The 22,591-nt window shown below is 44.6% G+C and overlaps 1 protein-coding gene across 3 annotated transcripts in view; it reads left to right on the top strand.

Moving 5' to 3' along the window:
• Positions 1-22,591, top strand: part of Lemd1 (LEM domain containing 1) — a 54,724-nt gene that overhangs the window by 19,465 nt on the left and 12,668 nt on the right. Inside the window, exons 1-5 of one of the 3 annotated variants that reach the window (XM_005375358.2) lie at positions 6,345-6,433; positions 7,801-7,866; positions 8,953-9,075; positions 12,031-12,095; positions 21,877-21,960. In XM_005375358.2, the coding sequence (XP_005375415.1) occupies positions 7,839-7,866; positions 8,953-9,075; positions 12,031-12,095; positions 21,877-21,960 (300 nt within the window). In that variant the 5' untranslated portion in view covers positions 6,345-6,433; positions 7,801-7,838. Of the gene's footprint in view, positions 1-6,344; positions 6,434-7,800; positions 7,921-8,952; positions 9,076-12,030; positions 12,096-21,876; positions 21,961-22,591 lie in introns of those variants that run through there. The other 2 variants (XM_005375357.2, XM_013522920.1) reach the window with 2 other exon arrangements.

Raw genomic sequence — 22,591 nt, 5'->3', positions numbered from 1 at the left:
TTCTTTGGTGACAGGATTGGCTGAAGGTTGGCAGCTGTTGAAGCAAAAAGAGGGACATGTGTGTGTTTCATTATACTTTACTTGCTTGTAATTTACATCTCAGAAAATGTTTTAATTGTTTGAAAACTGTCGAAGTAAAAACCTCTATAAAACCTTCAGTGGTTCCCACTGTGTCCTTAGGATGTGGCCCAAGAATTCCTTAGCATGTGGAATGAGTCCCGTGCTGTCCACCTCTGCAGGTTTTTCATCCTCCCCACTGCTGATCACCCAGCTGCTTTCCACACAGAGGATGTTCAGGAAACAACAATGCTTCTTCCTAGTACAAGGAATGGTTACAGTTCCTGGGAGCTGTTACTTTGATTTCCTTTTATGAGTATGGAATTGACTCGTGTATTCATGTGCTGCTAGACTGCTGGGTCAAAACGGAGGTCCTTCGCCAGGTGCAGGAAATGCATAGACAGTCAGGATGTCCATCTCTCTTGGCCTCATTCCTTCTCCATTTGATGGTGCACCTTTTTCAATCTTCTTTTGCTTCTACTTTTGTTATCTTTCTGTGGTTGTTTTCCAGTTTTCTGTGGTATAGAGTGCCCTTTAAGTGTCACTTCTCCTGGTTTTAAAAGGTCGGAAGCAATGTCCCACCACACCCTCGCTATCTTGGTTCATCTCATCTCTCATAAAAGATGGCGCTCTCTCTGTCTGAGTGCTCCCTGCTGTTCAGAGAGCTCTCCTCTTGCTACTGTAAACCCATCCTGTGGCATGTACTCTCTCACATGTCCTTTGAGAAAAAATAGTTCCCTGGCCTTTATAATGAAGAGGAGCTGCTTTCAATTTGCCTGGCTCACAGGTAAAGGGGTGGACTAGGAAACTAAATGAGGAAGGGAGTTGTGTCCCCTCACCACCATCCCAGATGGATATCCTAGTGTCACCATGGCATAGTAATGGGGCCGTACTCCAGCTCACCCTTGCGAGGACTTACCATGTACACTTGCAGACGCAGTGAGTTAAGCCCCTGGGATGCATTAACTCAGTTCTCCGTAATTTCATGAGGAGTATACATTATTCCTATTTCCGTTTTACAGGTGGGGAAGACAGGGCTTGGGGTGACAGAGCCAGTGAGGGATACAAATGGAGGCCGTGGTACAAAATGTCCAGGGTACGATCGGGGCAGCCTGGCCCCAGAGCCTGTGCTCCTAACCTTTGTAAAGTTGCCTCCCAAAACATCATCTGGTACTTCCTGGTTGGAGGCTCTTGTAGTTTAGGGCCATCCTGCATTCCCTCCGCTACTGTCGTTAGCACAGGAGATGAAGGCAAAGGAGCTACACCTCTCCTCCCTGCCCTCTGTCTGACCCATCCTGCGCCGCGCTGCTGGGTCACTCTGTCCAGCAGCAGTGGGGTCACCACAGGACACTCTCCTTCAGAGGATTGTAGGGGCCTCCCCTTGACTGCAGAGGACCGCAGAATGGAAAGCACCTCAAAGCAGAAGGGATGTGGGGCTTCTACCTTCTCTAGAAACCCCTGAGCACACTGCACACTGGCTCAGCCACATTCATCCGCTTCTCTCAAGGCAGAGCCCAGCCCGGTGTTGTCCTCCCTCCTATTCCCAAGCCTCTGTGATGTGTTCTGGTTTAGAGTTCCTCCTCTCTGTTTGCTGCTGCAGACCTTGATTTTGATCCCATACGTTAGGTCCGAACCTGAGTCCACCTCCTCTAAGGAGCCTTCCTTGAGCACTCCATTCTGGTCAGTGGAGATATCTCTGCTTCCAGACTTCTGTAGCACTTACAGATACCACTATGCTGGTATTTGATTAGGAACTTTCACTTTTTTTGTTTGTTTTTTTGTGGTCTCGGTGATGGATTCCAGGGCCTTGCTTATGCTAGGCAAGTGCTCTGTCTGAGCTCCAGAATTTTGATGTTTTACTTATCTTTTCCCTTGTGTGTTTTGGGTTTGATTCTCTGACCAGAATGTAATATCTTTGAGGTCAAGAACTCATTTTAGCTGGGTATGGTAGCGTATGCCTATAATCCCAGCATTTGGGAGGCTGAGGCAGGAGGATCACTGTGAGTTCGAAACCACCTTGGGCTACATAAGTGAATTCAAGGCCAGTTGGCACTATAAGACCTTGTCTCAAAACAACAACAACAACAAAACAACAAAACACCCTTATTTTAGATATCTTTCTATCCTCACAGATTACCTAAAATTTCTTGCATATGGCTTATGTACCATATATCATCAGCTGCAGGACTTGTAGTATACCAAGAAGAAAGCACCAAAATTGTACATTGTCAGCATCAAAGATCTGATGTTTCGTCTGACAAGACTGAAGTCTAGGGCCATTTTGGTTTTAAGAAGCACCTTAAAAAACAGGGTAGATGGGTAGCTTCCTACTTTTGTGTAGCAGTGAAAAATTTCCTTCAAACGGAGTCTTCATAGCTCCTGGTATAAAGCAGAGGTTGCTGTGGCTGCCCTGGAGTGAAGCTTCTCTGTATCCCCCACAGTAGCTCCAGACATCTCTGGGGAGACCGTGAACTCGTGTATCCCAGTTTGAAAATTGCTAGGGAAGATCACACTTATTCATGTCAGAAGAACTTACTAATTTGGCTTGCTGAAAGAAGAAGTTAGGTACACTCATTTTATTAAAAGTATATTTGTTGTTGTGTTCATAAAATGGCAATGAAGTGAACTTACCCCCTTTGTTTAGTATAGATTTGCTGAGTTTTTTCTCCATTAACCTTTTTGTTTTGTTTTGTTTTTCTTCCGGTACCAGGAATTGAACTCACAACCTTGCGCTTGCCAGGCAGGTGCTGTGCCACTGAGCTAAATCCCCAGCCATCTATTAACCTTATTCATGTATATTCTTTTCTGAGGAAAATGCTTCTACTGGAACGCACGCGGCACCTAATTAAAGTGGGCAGTGCGAGCTGTGTTTCTCTTCTCACCTTTAGTCACAGCCAGGTGGCTGGCACATAGCTGCTGCTCAGTGGCCCAGTCCTGATGGGCTGGAGTCTAATATTTATACCAGAGAGCCAGACCCTGCTCTGTCCCTGTGGTTGGTCCAAAGTGAATTTCATGGTGGCGTTGGCTTCCTTCTGTGCTCAGCCTGCCTTGCTTCCTTTCCCCTACCCTGCTGGAGTGGGGCTCAGAGAATATTAGTTAATTTTAATATCAGTCTGAGAAAGATTAATTAGGAAGGCAAATTTGCTCTAAAAGGTATAATTAATTCTGAAGCCAAAGAGAAGAGAGTTATGGATTATCTGCATTGCTGCTGCCTTCAAGTCGTGTGGATAATCAAGAGTTGAAGAGACGGCACAGACTCATTTTTAAAGTGTCAGTGCTGTGTAGGCCAAACTCCATATGGCTCCTTATGTAAGCAGGCTTGAGGCCGAGACAAAGGATCTGTACTGAGGTGGTGTCTATGCAAGTGAATTGAAGAGGAAACACCAGCCAGATGTCCTGCCCTGGCTCTCCTGCCTCCTCAGTCATTCATGAATCATGCATCTTTCTCTCTAGTCCTCCCCCAGACTGAATGGTCATTTTTCTCCACTGCTGTGATAATCAGGTAGGCCAGTAGCCACCTCTTCCCTCCAAGCCGTCCTCTGCTCAGTCATATTAAATGTCCATGTCCAGCTTAGAGACTTCCAAACGTGTCCAAGCTCCTTAGCATGCTCCTCGAGATGTTTCACAAATGGGCCCCAGCCTCTCCAACCTGGCTCATTTCCCTCCTTCATCACACTCCTCAGCTGTCTATGTCCAACCCCTCGTTTTAGGACACACCGTTGACCGTGCTGGAAGTCTCAACCTTGCTGAAAGCTTTGACTCTTTAGGGCCCCTGATTTTGGGCTTCTCTGCTGACATCTTATTGTCTTATAAACATTTATTGTCTTTTCTCTAACGGAGGCAATGAGGTCCTTCAAAGAGTATAACTTTTGCGGCTTTGTATTCTCCTCCACCTTTCCCTGTTTTAGGCCTAGCGTAATGCGTACCCAATAGGAGCTGATCAATGCGTACCCAATAGGAGCTGATCATTGCAACAACGAACTGGTCAGCTAACAATTTCAGCAGTGATTGCAACAGGTTTAGATCAATGAAACCCAAACCTGCCTCTCTTCCGCCCCAGTCAGTAGTAAATTCAGCTTGAAATATCTGGGGAAATGACTGTGTTCCATTTCCTTTTGCTTTAATAGCTGAGCCTCAGAGGCAGGTGGCTTCGGTAGGAGGACTCTCTGAGAACGGTGAATGATGGAAACTTCAGACTGACAGCTGCTGATCTTTGCTTTAGTTGATTTCCCCCTTTGCAAATGGTTATTGGCAATTGAAACTGCAAATCTACTATCTGCTCCCCTATGTAAATTGCATTTACATTTAAATTGTGCATTCTTCCAAAGGATGGGGTTACTAAATAACTGGCAGATTAAACTTCAGGAGAGGAAATTGTGGCCCACATCAAACCTGAGACTGAAGTGACATCTGGCTTTTACTATTTCCGTTATTTCAGTTTAATAACAGCATGTGGCATTAAGGGAAGAGAAATTGGATCTACATTTTAATGAAAGGAGGAAGCTCTCAGGATTTAGATACCTTATCATGCTGAATACCTAGTCGATTGGCAATTAAAACTTGCTTCCCTCAAGAAATGGCATAAAACATCTTTGCAGCTCTGGAGAGAATAAAAATCAAACAAAAAAACAACAAAACAAGCTAATGCCCTGGACTGCAGAGATGAAACTGAGAAAACTGCTACAAACTCTGAAGCCAGATGTTTCAGGATTGCACAGAATGCAGGAATTCTTAAATGGTATAAGGCTGGCAGTAGAATCATGGATACACACAAGGTAGACCTTTAAGAAAATAGCTTTGGACAGAACAGTTTGCACAGAGTAGGGGGCTCAACCCGCAGATGTGGGTTGCCAAGACTGGCTTAATTCTTTCTCAACCTGCCTTATTTTGAATCCCAGAGGTCTGAGCGAGAAAATGTTTAAAAAATGTCTACTTCCTCCCAGCAGTCTCGCTGTTTAAAATGGAAGCGGTTCCACCTGCTGGTTGCTTTTCTGTTGAAAGCAATTCTGGGAAATGTAAACAAAATGCTTTTGCATCCTAATAACCCAAGCCTATCATTTATTTGCTTTGATTGGAACAAATGTGTCAATTTTCAAAGTCTTTGTTTGGTGAATTCAGTGTTTGGGTGTTTGTAAACATTGTATTGTGTGTTTGTTTGGAAGCGGATGCTCTATTCAGTAACTTTGGAGCTGTAGCCTGGGAGCCTTCCTAACCATCCAACCAGAGATGCTCAGCTCTTTCCCAGGATCTGAAGAGGGCTGATGTCCCTTAATGAAGTGTAAATGGGATGGAGCCTCCTGATGAAGAGACTGGATATGGAAACTTTCAGAAGATAGGGCTCAGGATTAACTAGAATAATTGAAACCATTTATGTAATGATCCCTGTATGTGTATTATAATCCACTGACCCTTCATGACAGTAGTATGCATGGTACCACTGTCATTCTCATCATGGGTGAAGAAAAAGAGGCACATTGGGATTACTAACTTACTGGGTCCTATGTCACTCAGTAAGTGATAGAGCTGGGATCTAGGCTAGCTGGTGCCACTGTTCCCTTAAACTCTTTCACGTGGTTCCCTCCTCTCCTTGGTGTTTAATCAACACATTGGCATGGTGTTTTCTCACAGTTACATTTTGTCTTGCATAATTGTTTTTAAAATTGCAGCAGTCTTTCAGAAAATGCTCAGGCTAATAGTCTGCTGGGTCTTTCCTTTAACTAAATAAAGCAGCAACAAGAAGAAACCTATAGCAGTGAGATGACAGCCTCTGTCTCAGCTGTCTTCTGGAGCATCCAGTAACTGGAAGGAGATACAAAGTGCTTTGAAAAGGCTCAAATCATCCGACTTCTCCAGTGTATGATTAGTTACCTGCACTCCATTCTGATTCTTATTTTCTTAACTGAGAAATCCTTAACAAATTCATACAGTCTTCTTCCACGTTTCAGTTTTCCCTGGAGTACATGGGCAAATTACCCATCTAGTTCTGTGGGTCTCTTGATGCTAACCTAGACTCTGGAGTTTGTTTGACTTCTCCTTTCTCCTAACTTCTTGGCACTGTTACCTCTTGGCGTGGTAGTAGCTCCTACTTCCTGTGCCTAATGATAACGTCCCTGCCTCTCTTGACATTTTCTCATGGCAGTCTGCCTATGAAGTCGACCAGTGTTTCCTTCTGTTTGAACTGAGTTTAAATTAATCATCTGGTTGTCACATCAATCTGTTGCTATGGGGGTTACTGATGTCACACTGCCAGTATTATGATTACCATAATATCTTACAAGCAAAGAGGGGTTGGTTGCTAGTGGAGACCTGTGGGTGAAACTCATCTAGCTTCAGTAACCAGCCCAACTTCATAGATTTTAGACAACCATGTGAAGGGGTAAGTGGATTAATCATCCAGTTGGATTTCATTTGAATATTTTTCTTCCATATGCGTGTTCCCTCTAGGCAATTGTCTAGTGTCACTTGAAATTGATGAGGATTCTTTTGGAGGTTATTTTTGGGAAGCTGGGGAAACAACAGACAGCTGTTCTCAGGAACAAATGTCACAGGATTTGCCAAAGCTAGCCACCAGTAAAGAAAAAAATCTGAGGTGCCGAGGTGCAGTTCCCCTTTTCTTCCTAGCATTAGGCTTTTTCTTAGTGGACCAGAGGTGTTAATTTAACTTCCCAAGCACATAGAAGGGAGAAACTAGCATTTACTAAGTACTTACTCTCTAAGAAAGAAAAATAAGCAGAGCGTTAAGGCTGAAAACTGTTCAGCTAGGTGCTCCTGAACACTTGTATAAGACAATCCATGGCTTTTTCTAGCTTGTATACAGTGTTCTTCCTAATTGGACATTGATTGATCACCAATAAAAGCACAGTCATTACTTAAAATTGGTCTAGATCTTCCTATGCTGAGTAATTATCTTGTGGCCATTTTCACTGCAATATTAGAAAACCTTGAAACATGAAAGAAATGGGGTACAATAAATAAACTCCTAAATTAAAAATCTCTGTTAAAAGCCTTGACAAATGGGTCTGTCTTTCTCACAATTTTGTTAAATGGGTGGAGGGCTTGGTTTTAGGGAGATCAAGAGATCAATGAGATAAAACTGATTGAGCTTGAGGTTGCAGAGGTTTGGAAGCCGGATCAAGACTTGAATAAATCTATATAAATCAATTTGTGTGCCAGAGAATGAATAGCTGACTTTTTTCAAATGCCAATTCAGCAATTACAAAGTCTGCTGGTGGTTAATTAAAAACTACCATCTCGTTATGCTCAGAGTTAAATTGCAAGTGTGAAAACTACTACTGTTTGCAATAACCGAATACTCTGTACTCTCTGTACTGTCATCAAAAAGAGGGCAGGGATAAATAACTTTTATTTAACTCACTAAAAAAAAATGTCTCTCAGCTCTTTCGTATTTAATTAACTTCTTATCTTCCTGGAGCTCAAGTCTTATGCAGAGTTCCTGAGCAATAATGGAAATATTTGTTCATTTTGTCCAGGAGATTTTGCTCACATCAGCTGAGTAGAGAAGTAAGAACACTGGCTAAGGTGACAGTCACCCAAAGCTTTGCACGGAGGGCACTAATGCTAGAGGCTTTCATGGCAGAAAACAGCAGAAGGGGTGCCGTGCACTTTGTAACTGTGCGCCTCCAAAGTGGGGAGATGGCTTTGAAAACCCTCTTGTGAGTGAGTAATGCTTTAGCACTTATTCATAAGGCTGTCTTAATGAATTCAGTGTTCTACCATTTCCAGGATTCCACTGTCAGAAAAGAGGCCAGACCTCTAACACCATGGTGGACACCCATTGTCTCAGTGATGGTGAGTTGCAGAAACAACTTAAGAAGCTCGGATTTTCACCTGGCCCAATACTGCGTACGTATACATAGACATAGGGGACCAATCCTTTATCATTTACAACCTAGCTCCAAAGGTGTAAAACAACCCTTAGGAGGAGCAGATATTATTTTTGTTTTGTTTTGTTTTTTGGTACCGGGAATCGAACTTGGGACCTCGCACTTGCCAGGCAGGTGCTTGTGCCACACAGCGATATTCCCAGCCCGGGAACAGATATTATAAAAACCGTGAAAATAGAGATAGGGAGGCTGAGGATGTAGCTCACTGCCTAGTGCCTAGTATGTATGGGACCCAAGTTCAATCCCCAGCACAGCCTCCCCCAGTGAATAGGAAAACAGAAAATCACACATACAGAGGAAAGATCCTTACAGTTTAATAGGTATGGTGCCAGAGAGAAGGGATTGTTTTTTCCAACAGTGAAAAACCTGTTACTCTTTATTATACTACCTTGTTTTGTTTTTAGTGTGTGTAGTATTAACTACTTACTCACGTAATGCATTTATTGTCTATATTCCCAATACATACGGTAGGATATACAATCATGGCTCTGTTGCTCTAAGATATATTCCGTGCCTGACTCTGTGGCTAATCCACCTTAGTGTTTGTGGAAGAGAAGTGAGTTCAGTGGCTGTGGGATCTGCTTCATTTAAAAAGTCATAGGGAGGGGCTGGGGATTTAGCTCAGCGGCAAAAGCGCCTGCCTGGCAAGCGCAAGGTCGTGAGTTCGGTTCCCGGTACCGGAGAAAAAAACAAACAAAACAAAACAAAACAAAACAAAACAAAAGTCATAGGGAGTGGGCATGGTGCACACGTATAATCCCACCACTCTGGGAGGCTGAGGCTGAAGGAGTGCAAGTTTGAGCCCAGCCTAGATGCCTCAGTGATTTAGCAAGACCCTTTCTCAGTAAAAAGGGTTGAAGATGTAGCTCAGTGCAAAGGCTCCGGGTTCCGTCTCTAGTATTAAAAAAAAAAAGCTGAGTTATGAAATACCCTGAATCCCATAGGATCACGTATAAAAATAGGACAATTTATTCTCCACATTCTTCCTCAGCTTCCACCAGAAAAGTCTATGAAAAAAAGCTAGTGGAATTGCTGGTTCCACCTCCCTGTGCACCACCTATGCTGACTGGATCCAGAAAGTCGGATGGACCTAAGGACAGCAGTGATAGTGAAGGTACTGTCGTAAGCTGCACTGCTAAATAGCAACTTAGCACTTATTAATACCCTGTCCGGCCTGATTTATGCAGCTTTAAATAGTGTGATGCTGACCTGTGAAACAGCCGTGTGGCCAGTTTGCACACAGAGCAGGGAAAATAGGTCCCTGGGCTGCAAAAAGAATCTGAAATTCCATGTCTGTATTCATCCTGGAGACTCAGTTGGCTTGGAAGTTGGGGGGGAAGGACTGGTCAATTTGTGTATCCTTTAACTAATTAGAGCCAGATACATGTTGATTCCTTAAAACCAGAAGTTCCTACAGATAAAGCCCAGGTTTCCTTTGAGGTCTCCACCTCTGCTTTGTCTCAATCAATACATTTGATCATTATTTTCTTTGGATTAAATGATTTCATGTCTGTTAAGAAGCATGCTCCAGCCTGTGCCTCTTGAGCCCTTCCTATGCCAACTGCCCTCCTGATCTGCATGGAAGCTGATGGCTGCTGGTTCCTTTTGGGTCACAGAGTGGGTGGGTGGGAGCAGTGGTCTCAGGTCCCTGGGCTTTGCCGCAGGAGTGGCCCTAGCCGCAGGAGCACCATTCTCTGCAGTGGTTTCTGGCTTCAGAGCCCAGGAGGATAGCCTTGGAGATTCCCACAATACATACGTGTGCTTTATCCCTGCATGGATAGTGACCAGGAATCCTCTGTGAGCCACAGTGAGCAAACATTTAGTGAAGGCCACTCATACATGCCAGGCCTGATGCATGTTATCTCACGTAACCCTCAAAACCCTTAGCTGGGGCTCCAAGAGGCAAAATGATGGGCCCATCATGTAGCTCAGAAGTTAAGCACACAATAGAAAGTGCCCCAAGAGCAAAGCCATCTGTCTTCACCATCATTCTCTGCTCGCAGCTAGAACAGTACCAGGTACACAGCAAGAATATGTTATGTTTGTGGAATGGAAGTGACAGAACTGAGATTTGAACCCAGATCTGGTGCTCAAAATTGTGCCTTTTCCACCACATACTCTCCCCTTTTCTCATACTGTCTATTGTAAGGATGAACACATTATACTATGGATCACATTTGATCTGTAAAAAAGACTATTTCACATAGTTCATGTTAGCAGTTCCACAATATAAGTGGCTCTGGAATATCTCCTGTAATCCTGGGATTGGAGATGGAGTTTTCCCCAAGGGCTGGGCACGGCTGAACTCATTTGAAAAGGACAGCAAGGTTCTGGGACAGAAGCACTGGCCTCTGAATAGGGCAGTTAGCACAAAGGTGCCACAAGGCGAAGTGGCAATCCCACATCCCTCCTGGATATTGAACATATCCCAAGTCCTGTCCCTTACCTGGCTTTCTTGGAAAACAGCACAAGGGACTGGACCTGCCATGGGAACTCTTCACAGGACACAGGTCACAGCAGACCTAAACCGTGACTGTCCCAAGCCCAGACTTCCTGGGTCCCAGCTTGCAGGTCTCTCCCCACAGGTTTATCTGTGCTGGGGCTGGGAGAAAATTCGTCTTTTAGTTCATGAACTTTGCCACTGTGTCAGATTGAGTCCATCTGTTGGTCCCTAGCTGCAGGCCACCAGGTAAGCAGTGAAGGCTCCCTTTTAGCCATACCTTTGTCTTGCAGTCCTTGCTGTCAGTGGCTGGTGCTTGTTCCAAGTAGAAGGCCTGGCTGTCCAGGTGCGGTCTGAGCCATGCACTTGAATGTGCTCATTGAAAGGATGTCAGAGCCCCTGGTGCCATTTAAATGGAGGGGTTGAAATGGAACTGATGGAGGTGGGACCGGAAATCCAGCCTTGTGCCTTTCATAGGAGCATCTAATTCTGGGGTGGGGAAGTAATGGGAGAGGTGGGACATTGAGCTCTAGACCTGTGGCTCAGCCTCAGGTCATCCAAACAGCCAGTGTTTGATTTTTCTTATTTTCACTCACTGTTTGGACAGTGGTAGGCACTGCTTCATCACCTAATCTCTTTTCAACCTCCCCTTTTTTAGTGATACTGGGGACTGAATCCAGGGCCTTCACACCGAACTACATTCCCAGGCCTTTTTTTTTGTTTTTGTTTTTTTTTATTTTGAGACAAGATCTCACTAAGTTATTTAGGCTGGGCTTTAGCTTGCAAATCTCCTGCCTCAGCCTCCCAGAGTGCTGGGATTACAAGCATGTGCCATTACACTCAGCTCCCAGATATTGTTCACATGGAAAGCTCATTTAAAATCTCCCCATTAAAAAATAATAAAATCCCCCCATTGCAGGGCGTGGTGGCACACCAGCACCTGTAACCCTAGCACTCTGGAAGCCGAGGCTGGAAGATTGCTGTGAATTTGGGTGCAGCCTGGGCTATGTAGCAAGAACCTGTCTCGAAATAAACAAACAAATGAACAGACAAATAAATAAATCGCCTCATTGAAAGCTATGCTGAAGGTGCACTAGCACACGAATCTTCCAAAGTGACCATAATGCTTCCCATAGTAGGGCTGGGGATGTAATTTAGTGGTAGAGCACTTGTCTGGCCTACAGGGGGCCCTGGGTTTGATCCCCAGCAATGCAAAAACAAACACAAGCATAACAACAAAAGCGCTGATTTCTTCTGCTTCCCACCCCCTCACCGCCCGTGAGGTGTGAGCATAGCTCTGGCCTTTCCTTCCACTTCTGGGTGTGTTTTGGATACAGCTGGAGAAAAACCTCCCTGCCCTGTCCTGCCACTCAGGACTACATGGAGCCTACAGCGGGTCTACAGGGACAATGACGAGGCTGCAAAAAGCCACCAGATATGCAGCCAGCCCTGCATCTTTCCTGGAGGCATTCTGAGAAGGTCTTTTCCCTCAGAAGTGCACCGTAGATTTCCTCCCCTTCATAAAAGTGCCCTGTGATTGTGAGACATCACCCCAATGCTTGGTGTTTATTTCTTCTGTGGGCTCATATGTTCTCATGGCCTATTTTCCTTTTGTTTCCCATGATCCAGAGCTTAATATCACTCTGAAGGGAAATCTCATACTCTCATCAGAAAAAAGCAAGGATTCCAAAAAAGTATGTACAATTCTAATGCACATATATTAAAAATAGGAAATAGCATCTTTCATGTATATTAAGAAAGGCGAATAACATCTCATTCTGTTAGAGTGGTAAAATTCTGGTTTCAAGAAAATCGCTTGAGCTGGGTAAGAGGGTGCATGCCTGTAACCCCAACTGATCAGGAGCCTGAGGCAGGAGGAGCACATGTGTGAGGCCTCCCTGCACAATTTAGTGGGATTCTGTCTCAAAGTAAAAAGGGCTGGGGGTGTAGCTCAGTCATAGGGCACACCCGTCTTCAGTCCCTAGTACCTAAAACAAAAGTGAAAAACAAACAACAAAATCATTTGAACACAGGCTTCTGTTCTGTGAAACAACTTCCATGTTCTAGCAGAGAACCCAGAATAAGAGGGTGCTGTTTCTGCAAAAGAGCTGCCACCCTGCTTCTCCTTGCTCTGCCCTCCTTTCTACCCCCTGGCCGCAGATTCACATTCACAAACAGTGCTGAGCCAGGATCTGTAGAATAGATGTTGGGGCTGGGGATTTAGCTCAGCGGCATAAGCACCTGCCTGGCAAGCACAAGGTCCTGAGTTCGATTCCTGGTACCAAAAAAAAAAAAAAAAGAATAGATGTGAGTCTCTACCCACCCTCCTTTTCTGGAGTTGATCTCTGGCTTCCACCCCACCTCTGTACGGAAGCATGAGGCCAAGAGTGTGAGAGCAACATGCTTTGGGGTGAGGCCTTGGTCCCTACTCTCAGTGCCTGCCTGGAGAAATCAGGTAATAGGTGTGAGCCTCCTCGCACAGTCACCAGCAGGACTCACCTCCCAGTGTAGTTCAAGCTCCCTGCACAGAACGAGCTGGGCTTTTGCTTTTATGACCTTTGTCCCTCACTAGTTTGAGACACTGTGAGGTTTTTGGCTACTCCATGGTCACTCACTTCTCTGTTCTGTTCTTCATTAGGTTTCCTTTCTGACTCTTTGTCTTGTCCCCTACATATCCCTGTGCCTGAGACCTCTGTCTTCAGCCCCTCCTCTTGCTGTTCCATGTCGGTTCCTTTGTCATCACCACTCTGCCTTGATCGCTCCTCCCCCACGCTGGGACCTCTCTCCTGAGGCTCGGGCCTGTGTAGCCAGCTGCCTTCCAGAAAGTTCCTCCCTTTTCCTTCTCTCTCCACAACTTCTGTCTTTCTCCTCAAATCCATCCTGTAAACAGTGACTCATGGTCATAAATATTTTGTAGATGATATAGATGAATTTATACTTTGCCCTGTGGTTATTCCCTGGATACCTTGGACTCAGGGAAATATCCAGGATGAAGTGCGCTTTCACTCAGCCCAAGCCTGCCTTTGTGGCCTCTGTTTATCATAATGGTTTCACCACCTCCCCACTGTCCAGCCCAAAGACTCCAAGTAATCCTGTGCTAGCTACTCACCACCAATTCTCCCATATGAACAGGTGCCTGGTCCTAGGGATTTCAATCATGATGAGGGGCTGGAAGTGTAATTCAGTGGTACTGATCGGTTTTCTGCTGCTGGAACAAAACGCCTGACACAAACAACTGACAAGGGAAAAGGTTTGCGTTGGCTCACAGTTTCAGCCCAAGACAGAAACATCACAGCAGAGGAAAGCGGCTCACCCCACAGCAGCCTGGAACCGAGCAGGGGGAAAGCCAGAAGCAAGGGCTCAGGGGCCAGATGTAGTTCCTGAAGGTCACACCCCCACGACCCACCCAGACACACCCAGAAGTGTGCTTTACTATTCTCCTCGGCTCTCTCAAGTCAGTCCTGTTGACAAGATTTGTGCAAGGTCCTGGGTTTGATCCCCAGTACTGCAAAACAACACAAAATCCAAAATCCATCTATCCTTTCTTTTCCCACTGCTGCTAGGCTAGCTTGCGCCCATAATGGCTTTAAAAATTTTATTTGAACCATTGCAAAATCTTCCTACGTGGTCTCTGCTTCTAACTTTTCCCAATTCCAGTTGAACTCTACAAAAAGAGATTTAATGTCACTCATCTGCCCAAAGATTTTCAAAAGAGAGGCAAACCACAAAGACACGCCAGTGTTTCCCAGAACCTCATCTCCCTTGTCACCCAGCCACTGATCTTGTGTGCCTTCGATGCCTTCTTCCCTTGCACCTTCACCCCAGCTGTTCTACTTGCCTGGAATCCTCCTCACTCTTCTTGTGCCTCGCCTATTTTTCCCTGTTAAAATCCAGTGATTTTCTGAAGGAGTGTCTCAAAGGCTGCCCATGTGAATCCCTTTAAATGTGGCGTTTTACCGTACTCACTGTCACAGGCCCCAAGCTTACCCACCCACTTCATCTACCAAACAGCTCTGGTGACAGGTAGCTTGGTTTGCAAATGTGTTCCAGTACTTAAGCTACCTGCAGCATTTAAATAGATGAAAAGAAACCCAGGTAAACATGGTTGCAATATACTGTCACATTAGCTTCCCATTTAAACATAATTCAGATTTGATGAAGCAATTCTGATAGTGTATCACATTTTCTAAAAGGATTTAGAAAGTCTTCTAAATGGGTCGTTGAAAGAGTCCTTCCCGTTCAGTCAGCCTCGGTTCTGCAGAAAACCCTTTTGTCTAGTTCCTGAGAAGAGGTTGAGAATAGAAAAATCAACCTGAGTGCTTCAAATGTATCAAATGGAACCAGCACTCTTCAGTCATTGCTCCACATAAACCTGAAATAAAACCACATCAATATTTTGAATTGGCAACAGAATTAAATAGAAAGTTTGTTATGGCATGAAATCTTTTGATAGGAAGGATTTATTTAAGCCATTTTGATTCTCACAAGGGCCCCAAGACATCTGTTCAACTTTAAATCTGAAAGTAAATGTAAATAAGCATTTAAATTTCCATGTAAAAGGCAGTAGAAAGTGTGTTTATTGAGACACTTGTCTTACACTATAGACTTTAATTACTTAAGAGCAATGGTCTGTACCTAACAGCCTGCTAAGTGCCTTTCTTGATAATATTTGCATTTTTTTTCAAAAACACCCCATTTTCCCCTCATTTTAGTAGGCTACTAGTGGAATAGAAGTGACTTTAAGAATTGGGCCATAACAATTTCCGGACTCTGTTTAATGACACTGTATGAGCGTGTTTTATCAAATCACACGCACAGCCTATTGACTTGGTCATTAAGACCGCTCAGCAAGCCAGGTCCAGACTGGGGGCATGGCTTGTTAAGAGTGCTTGCCTAGACCTTGGGCTCCATCCTGCACAAATAAATAAGCAAAAAGTGAGAAAACAGCCAGGTCAGTTTTTTTAAAAATTAGGAATGTTTTTCATCAGAAAAACACTGTACAGGGCCTAAGTTTCCAATGATGGAGCAGGAGCTAAGTCAACTTGTGGGACTCAGGCTCTAAGTCTCTTTCTACCAAACAGAGAAAAGAACTGGGGTTTGAGTAAGGTGACCCTGCCATGTATCATGAAGGTGCTTTTGAGAAGGAAAGGGACACAAGCTGGAAGGGACGCTGGAGCAAGAGGAGTAAACGCAGAGTGTCCTAGGCAAGCAAGGACACATGGTCACTCTGAGTTTGGGGCCGCTCCAAACTTTGCAGTGTTTGTGCACACACCCACCTTGGAAGGAAGGGCTGCCATGTCCAGTGCCCAGAGGGCGGGTGGTTGCTCCTGAGCCCCCCTGGCGCTGCCTGGGCATTTCCCTGTCTCTCCCAGGGACAGTATGCTCTTTGCTGCCAGAACCTCAGTTCCTTCTCCTCCTCCAACCTGAATGTTCTTTCTCGTCTGCCACCTATCCCACACATTCAGCTAGAGTTCCTCAAAGTGCCTTCTGTGTGTCTGGGCCCAGGAATCTGTTTTTCAACCAGCCTGCCCTACCTTCTGTCCAAAAGCTTTTGTTCTAGGTTGTCGAATGTAAGCTAAAAACTCATACCATTGAGTCCTCTGCCTTTAATCCAACGCCAGGCTTTGTTGGTGGTGCTGGCGGTGCACTTTCTCTGTTGGCTGCTCCTTTGTCCTATCTGGATGGCTTCCTTTTCTGTGTCATATGCTTTGTCTCTTTAGACAGACCTTACTGTGTTCTCTTGATAGCCAGTGCTTAATTCATAGCAAATTGATGGCCACAGAGAATGATCATAGCAGAGCTTCCACCCCTGGCTCTGCCTGTGGGTCAACAGTTATTTTTTGAGAACAGGACATTTTTCTTCTTCTCTTTCTTTTGTTCTGCTCTCCCCTTACCAACTTCTCCTCCTTCATGCTGGGGAAGGAACCCAGAGCCTCACACAGGCTGGGCAAGCACTCTTCCATTGAGTACCACCCCCAGGCTATGCTAGACCTTCTTGAGGAAGAAAGTAGGTGCAGAAGGTGTGCGGTTTCCATCCTGAAGAAAGTTAAAAGTGAGCTCTGGAAACAAAGGACATGTGTAACAAAAATAGAGCCTAGAGTCAGCCTGCCTGGGTTCAAGTCACAGCTCTGCTCCTCACCAGATCAAGACTTTCCACCTTGCCATGTCTTAGCTCATTGGTTTTTTGTTTGTTTGTTTTGTTTTGTCTTTTTGAGACAGGGTCTCACTATGCAGTTCAGACGGGCCTTGAGCTCAATTTGTAGCTACGGCTGACCTCGAACTCGCAGCAATCCTCCTGCCTCAGCCTCCCGAGTGCTGGGATTACTGGGATGCACCTCCATGCCCAGCTCACGTTTTGGTTCTTATCCATAAATGGGGATAATAATGGTTCCCTGGACCCTCATTCCTTCATTTAACCTTCAGGCCGCATGCAGAGCAGTCCTAGCACGGGGTATGGCAGACAGGGAGGTGCTGAGCCAGCCGCAGGGTGTGTATGTCCTGCTGCTGAGGGAAGCTTCCTTTGGCCAATGCGAAGCAGATGACATTTTCAAAATTTTGAATTTCTGGAGTCCACTCAATGTGCAAGAGCAGATTTACTCTTCAAGAGGAGAAAACAGTCCACCTTTGACAACACAGCCACAGTTCCAGAGCCTGATCCAAGTGGGCAAGATGGGCAAAGGAAGGGAAAAAGTCTCCCTGATGGAAAGAAAGGCAGCCATGAAGACTGAGAAGGCAATAGCCCCGGTCCTGGATTCAGAGTGCTAAGACTCATTAGAAGGTGATAGGAACAATTTTGAGTTCTTAAAAAGAAATCTAGATGAGCAGAGTAGCAAAGTAGACAAAGCTAAAAATCACAATGGGGACTGAGACAAAAAATTACCTCAAAATTACAAAGTGAAAAAAAAATATGGGAGGATCCTTGTGTATCACCTGTGACAGATGGAAAAATGACGATGTCCACATGGAGTTCTGGAAAGAGAGGACAGAAAGAATGGAGAGAGCTGGGCATGATGGAGCACGCCTGCAATCCCAGCACTAGGGAGGCTGAGGCAGGAGGATCGTTGTGAGTTCGAGACCAGCCTGGGTTACAAAGTGAGCTGAAGGCCAGCCTGAACTGTATAGTGAGATCCTGTCTCAAAAAGACAAAAAAAAAAAAAAAAAGTGGAGGGTGCAAGCCAGCAAAAGAAATGGGAGAGAGAAAAACCTTGAGAACTGACTGATGAAGAGGCACCCTACCCTTGCTGCAGATTGTTCATCAGCAACGCTGGAAGACAGCAGGCAAGGGGGTCAGATCATCAACATTTTGGGAGAAAATGATTTGGACCCTAAATTGCTATGCAAGATGGAACTAGCATTTAAATGTGATGGTGAAAAATGACATTTTCAGACCTGCAGAGAATCGGAAAATTTACTAGCCAAGAGGCTTCCATGGGAGATTTGCTGAAAGATGTTCTCCCACAGAATGAAAACTCTTATCAAGGAGAAAGACAATGTGGGATGCAAAGGAAAGTGTGTTACCCTGTAAAAGCTTCAGAGAGTGAAGCTGGATACCCGACAGAAGTAGGTTGGTAGGTGAAGGCTGGTAGGCCGAAGGAGAAGAGCTCAGTGTCTTCAGGGTGGAAAGGAAAAGAAAATCCCAAGGTGGAAGAGCAGGAGGCCTTTTGGCTAGAGGAGGAAGGAGAGGAACACTTGAGGGTGGAGGAGGAGCAGGAGGGAGAAGGAGGCCCAAGCCCGGAGGGAGAGGAGGTCTCAGTGTCGCAGGAAGAACTTGCCTGTAGTTACTCGGTTGGGGAAAGAGGAAAAGTTGAAGCCCCAGGAGGTACACAACACTGAGGAGGAACACAGCTGAGGAGGAACACAGCTGTGGAGCTCAAGCAATTGAGATTCCCTGTCTGACCTTGCATTTGACCTCTCAAAATCACTCAAGAGAAGTTCTGATGATCGTGGAAAGCATTCATGCAAAATCGGAGTACTACATCTGGAATCACAAAGTTTTTAGGGAAGACAGAGAAAGAGAGATACAAAACTTTGCAAATAGAAGAGCTGGTATCCAAAGAAGCAGAATTAATCCAGGAAACAGAAGAAAACTTTGGAAGAGTGACCAGCATTTCAGAGAGATGCAAGAGGAGATTGTGAGTATAAGGAAATACCATCCAAATTTCTTGGAAGTTAATTATTTAGTAGTTGCTCTGCACAGCAGGGTAGGTATACTTGGGGAAAGCATGAGTAATCTAGATGGCCAAACGGAGGAAGCATCTAAGGATACAGTGAAAACGTCTCAGCAGCTGATGAATAAAGAAAAACTATGAGTCAAAGAATAGATACAGAACCTCCATTACCCATTTGATAGGAGTTCTAGAAAAAGATACAAAAGAAAACAAAGCAGAGGATTTACTTCAGGATAATAATTGAAGAAAACTTTTCAGAGCTAAAGAAGCACTCCACTCTTGAGGTTGTCAGTGCTCATCAAATCCCCAGCATGGTCCGTGAGAGAAGACTCACATTGGAGATGTTCTGGAGTTCCAGTGAGAAAGAGGAAATCCTGAAGGCTTCCTGAGAGAAGTCATCTACAGTGGGACAAGAATCCCGCTGACTGCAGACTTATTGCTGAGCACACTGGAAGCCGTGAGTCAGTGGAGGCAATATATATATATATGTATATCTATATTTGTATCTATCTATCTATATATTTTGTTTGTTTGTTTGTTTGTTTCCAGTACCGGGAATCAAACTCACGACCTCATGCTTGCCAGACAGGTGCTGTGCCGCTGAGCTAAATCCCCAGCCCCCCTGTGGGGGCAATGTTATAAGAGCCCTGCAGGAGGAGGACTTCTGGTCTCAAATCCAGTATCCCGGCAAACTGATGTTTGATTTTTGAGGGAAAAACAAAGACATTTTTAAATACTGATGAATTCGAGAGGTTTATTTCTCTTGTATCCTCTCTGAAAGAATTACTAGAGAATATACTTTAGCAACCTAGGTTGGAGGCAACAAGTTACACAATGTGTTTTCCCCCCTAGGGACACAGTCCAAAAAGTCAGTGAATAAAACATTACATGTCTACCCAGAAGGGTGGCCAACCAACAGCTCTTCTTGGTGATGCAAGAAGGGAATGTTATTACACAGATAGTGTAAAAGGATATATTTTAAAAATTAATGAGGATCAAGTCAGGCACGGTGACACACATCTGTAATCCTAGCACTTGGGAAGTTGAAGCAGGAGGATCACTGTGAGTTCGAGACCAACCTGGACTACATAGTGAGACCTGCCTCAAAACAATGACAACCCCCGCAAAACCCCAAAATATTAATGAGGACTATCATAGCTTGGATAGGAGTTTTTTTGTTTTTTTTTTTTTTTAACTGGAGGGTGAACCCAGAACTTTTGCACTGAGCTATGTTTCCAGCCCTTTTAATTTATTTTTTATGAGATGGCCCTGAGTTGCCAAGGTTAGTCTCAAACTCGTGATCCTCCTGTTTAGCCTCCTGAGTAGCTGAGATCCCAGCTCCAGAGGATGGATGCGTCAGAGTGGGAATCTTTACAAGAAAGCTTTTTCACTGGGGGGAAAAAAAAGAAGAATGGTCTCAGCCTCAGAGTGTGTTGTAGAGATTGAGTTAAAATGTGTGAAGCAGAGCTAGGGGTGTGGCTCAGTGGAAGGGCACCTAGAATGCTCAAGGCCCTGGGTTCCATCCCCAGCATTGCACAAGCAAAATTAAACCTCAGCCATTCTCTCTAGCATCCACAGACAACTTTGGTGGATCAGCTTCCCATACAATGGCCCCCTGAGGTTTTCTCTCAGTCGTACACTTACTAGTTGACCTTCTACTGTAGGGAAGGTCATTCTCCCCATTCATTTATGCCCTCATTCCATCAATCACTCAGTCATATTAATTTGAACTAATCTGTTCCTTTTTTCAATGGGTTGTGCCCACTGATATTATTTTAATGCTCAAATTATCCCAGATCTGGCCAGATGGATACTGTATCCTTTGACAAATCCTTCTCATTCTTTGGCCCTGTTTTGAATTTTTAGCACAAAGTGTTTCAGGGTTGTTTTGTGTCTTCCTTGCCTTAGGAACACTTGTACTGAAGGATGATGCTCAGAAACCAAGGTCTAGGCCTTCTGGGAGCTCCATTTCTACTGAGTGTCATTGTTTCTAGGCCCTTTCAGGGGGCAGAGCTGGAAAATAAATGTATTTTCTGGCGTGTACAAATACAGGCATGTGTCCATGACTATTTTTTTGTATGAATGTGTGCACCTATAACATTAAAACTCATTGGAAGGCTGAGGCAGGAGGGCCACCATGAGATTGAGGCCAGCCTAGGCTACATAGTGAGTTCAAGGCCAACCTGAACTATACAGCAAGACCCTGTCTCAAAAAACTAAACAAACAAACAAACAAACAAAAAACCAATAAAAACCCACGAAAAATCCCACCCAAAACAAACAAAAACTCAAAGTTTATATTGATCCAATTACAATCCAACATTTCAGGGTTCTTTCTTACTATTCCCCTTTGCAAATCACTTCTGACCATGATTCCATTATCCTCAGACTGCAGATTCCATTATCCTCATTTTTTACCTTTGTCCATGTTTTTGCCCAATTTTCCAGTTCTCTCTGTGTAACCAGTCTCCTAGTCACAACAGCACCTCCTTTTTTGCAGAACCCCCGTGGCTGCCTCCTTGACCCCCAAACACAGCACTTCACGTGGCCCTCCCCTCCCCCACAACCACAGTGCACATGGAAGCTTCCATCTGCTCCAAGCCTTCAACACTGGGCGCTGAAACCCCGCACCACCCTGCCGTCCCATCCCCCAGGCTTGCCGACACCTCTGTGCCCACGTCCCCTCTGCCCCGTTTCCGTGGTGTGCAGGGTGCACGGACACCCAGCGGTGGAGAAGCCAGGGAAGGGAAGGAGAGTTCTGTGCTCCTTTTGGCTGCCAACTCTAGGTTGTTTTAATGCTTTGGTGCCAAAGCTTTAATAAGATTGTTACTTTCTGTGTCTCAGTTTCTATTGTTGCTTGTGAGATACCTCACAGGCCTGCAATTAGCACGTGCGGGGCCTGCTCAGTGCCGCCATCTGAAAGCCCAGTGTGACAGGGGAATGTATATTAAAGGACTTCAATTAAGTGTGTAGATGGAGTAGCACACAAAGGTGCTCGAGGACCTGATGTTAAACATCTTTATAATAGTTTCTTAATTAATTAAAAACATCCCTATTCCCAACAGGAGTTGTATATTCTAGTTGGGTCAAAGCGAGGAGTAAATTACATATTCTGTAACTACTTAATAAGCCCTTTCTTCTTACCTTTGACACGTGCTAATGGGAGCTAAATGCCATCTTTACAAGGAATGTAATTTAACATTCTTCCCGAAAAATACTGACCTCCCAGGAGAGAAGGTTTGGATGTGCTAATGATTAGGGTGTCTTAATCTCACTGGCTCTATTTTGATTTCTTTCTGCATAACAGAACCCAGTCCTTGAAATTCAAGAGCAACAGGAAGACATGGTGAAACAAGAGTCTGGTTATAATAATTTCAAGATGTTGAGAAAGGTAAACTATTGCTTATTTGATGGAGTGGTGAGTGTTAGTGTTCTTCTTCTGTGGAAAAAAAATATGAATTTGTTGAGAAAACTCACCTTTCTTGTCCCTTTCATCTAAGAATATACCCATACTGACTTTAGCTAAGTTATCATTTGCTTATAAGAATAGATATGTCTTTACTTCCTGTTGTACCCCCATAGGAGCAAACAAGAGGTTCCTTTGTTTGTTTGTTTGTTTGGTTTTTGTTTTTTCTTTTTGGTACTGGGGATCAAACCCACAGGTTCTCTGCCACGGAGCTGCATTCCCAGCCCTTTTTGTTTTTAAAATTTTGAACCAGCATCTCATTAAGTTGCCCAGGTAAGACCTGAACTTCGATCCTCCTGCCTCAGCCTTCCAAAGTCCTAGCGTTATCTTAATCCCTTGGGATATCTCACTACACCCTGAGCACTGAGCTTCATTTACCATAATTCCTGAGTCAGGCATGATTTATTCTGGATGACTATTGATCCTGGAATTTCCTTTGGAAAAGGTTGTTTGGAAGAGGTTGTGTGGCTCACCTTACAGATGGAAGAACAGGCAGGAAAGGGATGTGACATGCCCAGCATTGCCTGTGGGCCTGTGATTGGACACACATGTGTTA

Source organism: Chinchilla lanigera, unplaced genomic scaffold (genome assembly GCF_000276665.1).
Source record: "Chinchilla lanigera isolate Chin_1 unplaced genomic scaffold, ChiLan1.0 scaffold00005, whole genome shotgun sequence".
NCBI lineage: Eukaryota > Metazoa > Chordata > Mammalia > Rodentia > Chinchillidae > Chinchilla > Chinchilla lanigera.
This window is presented reverse-complemented; position numbering and strand designations above follow the sequence as displayed.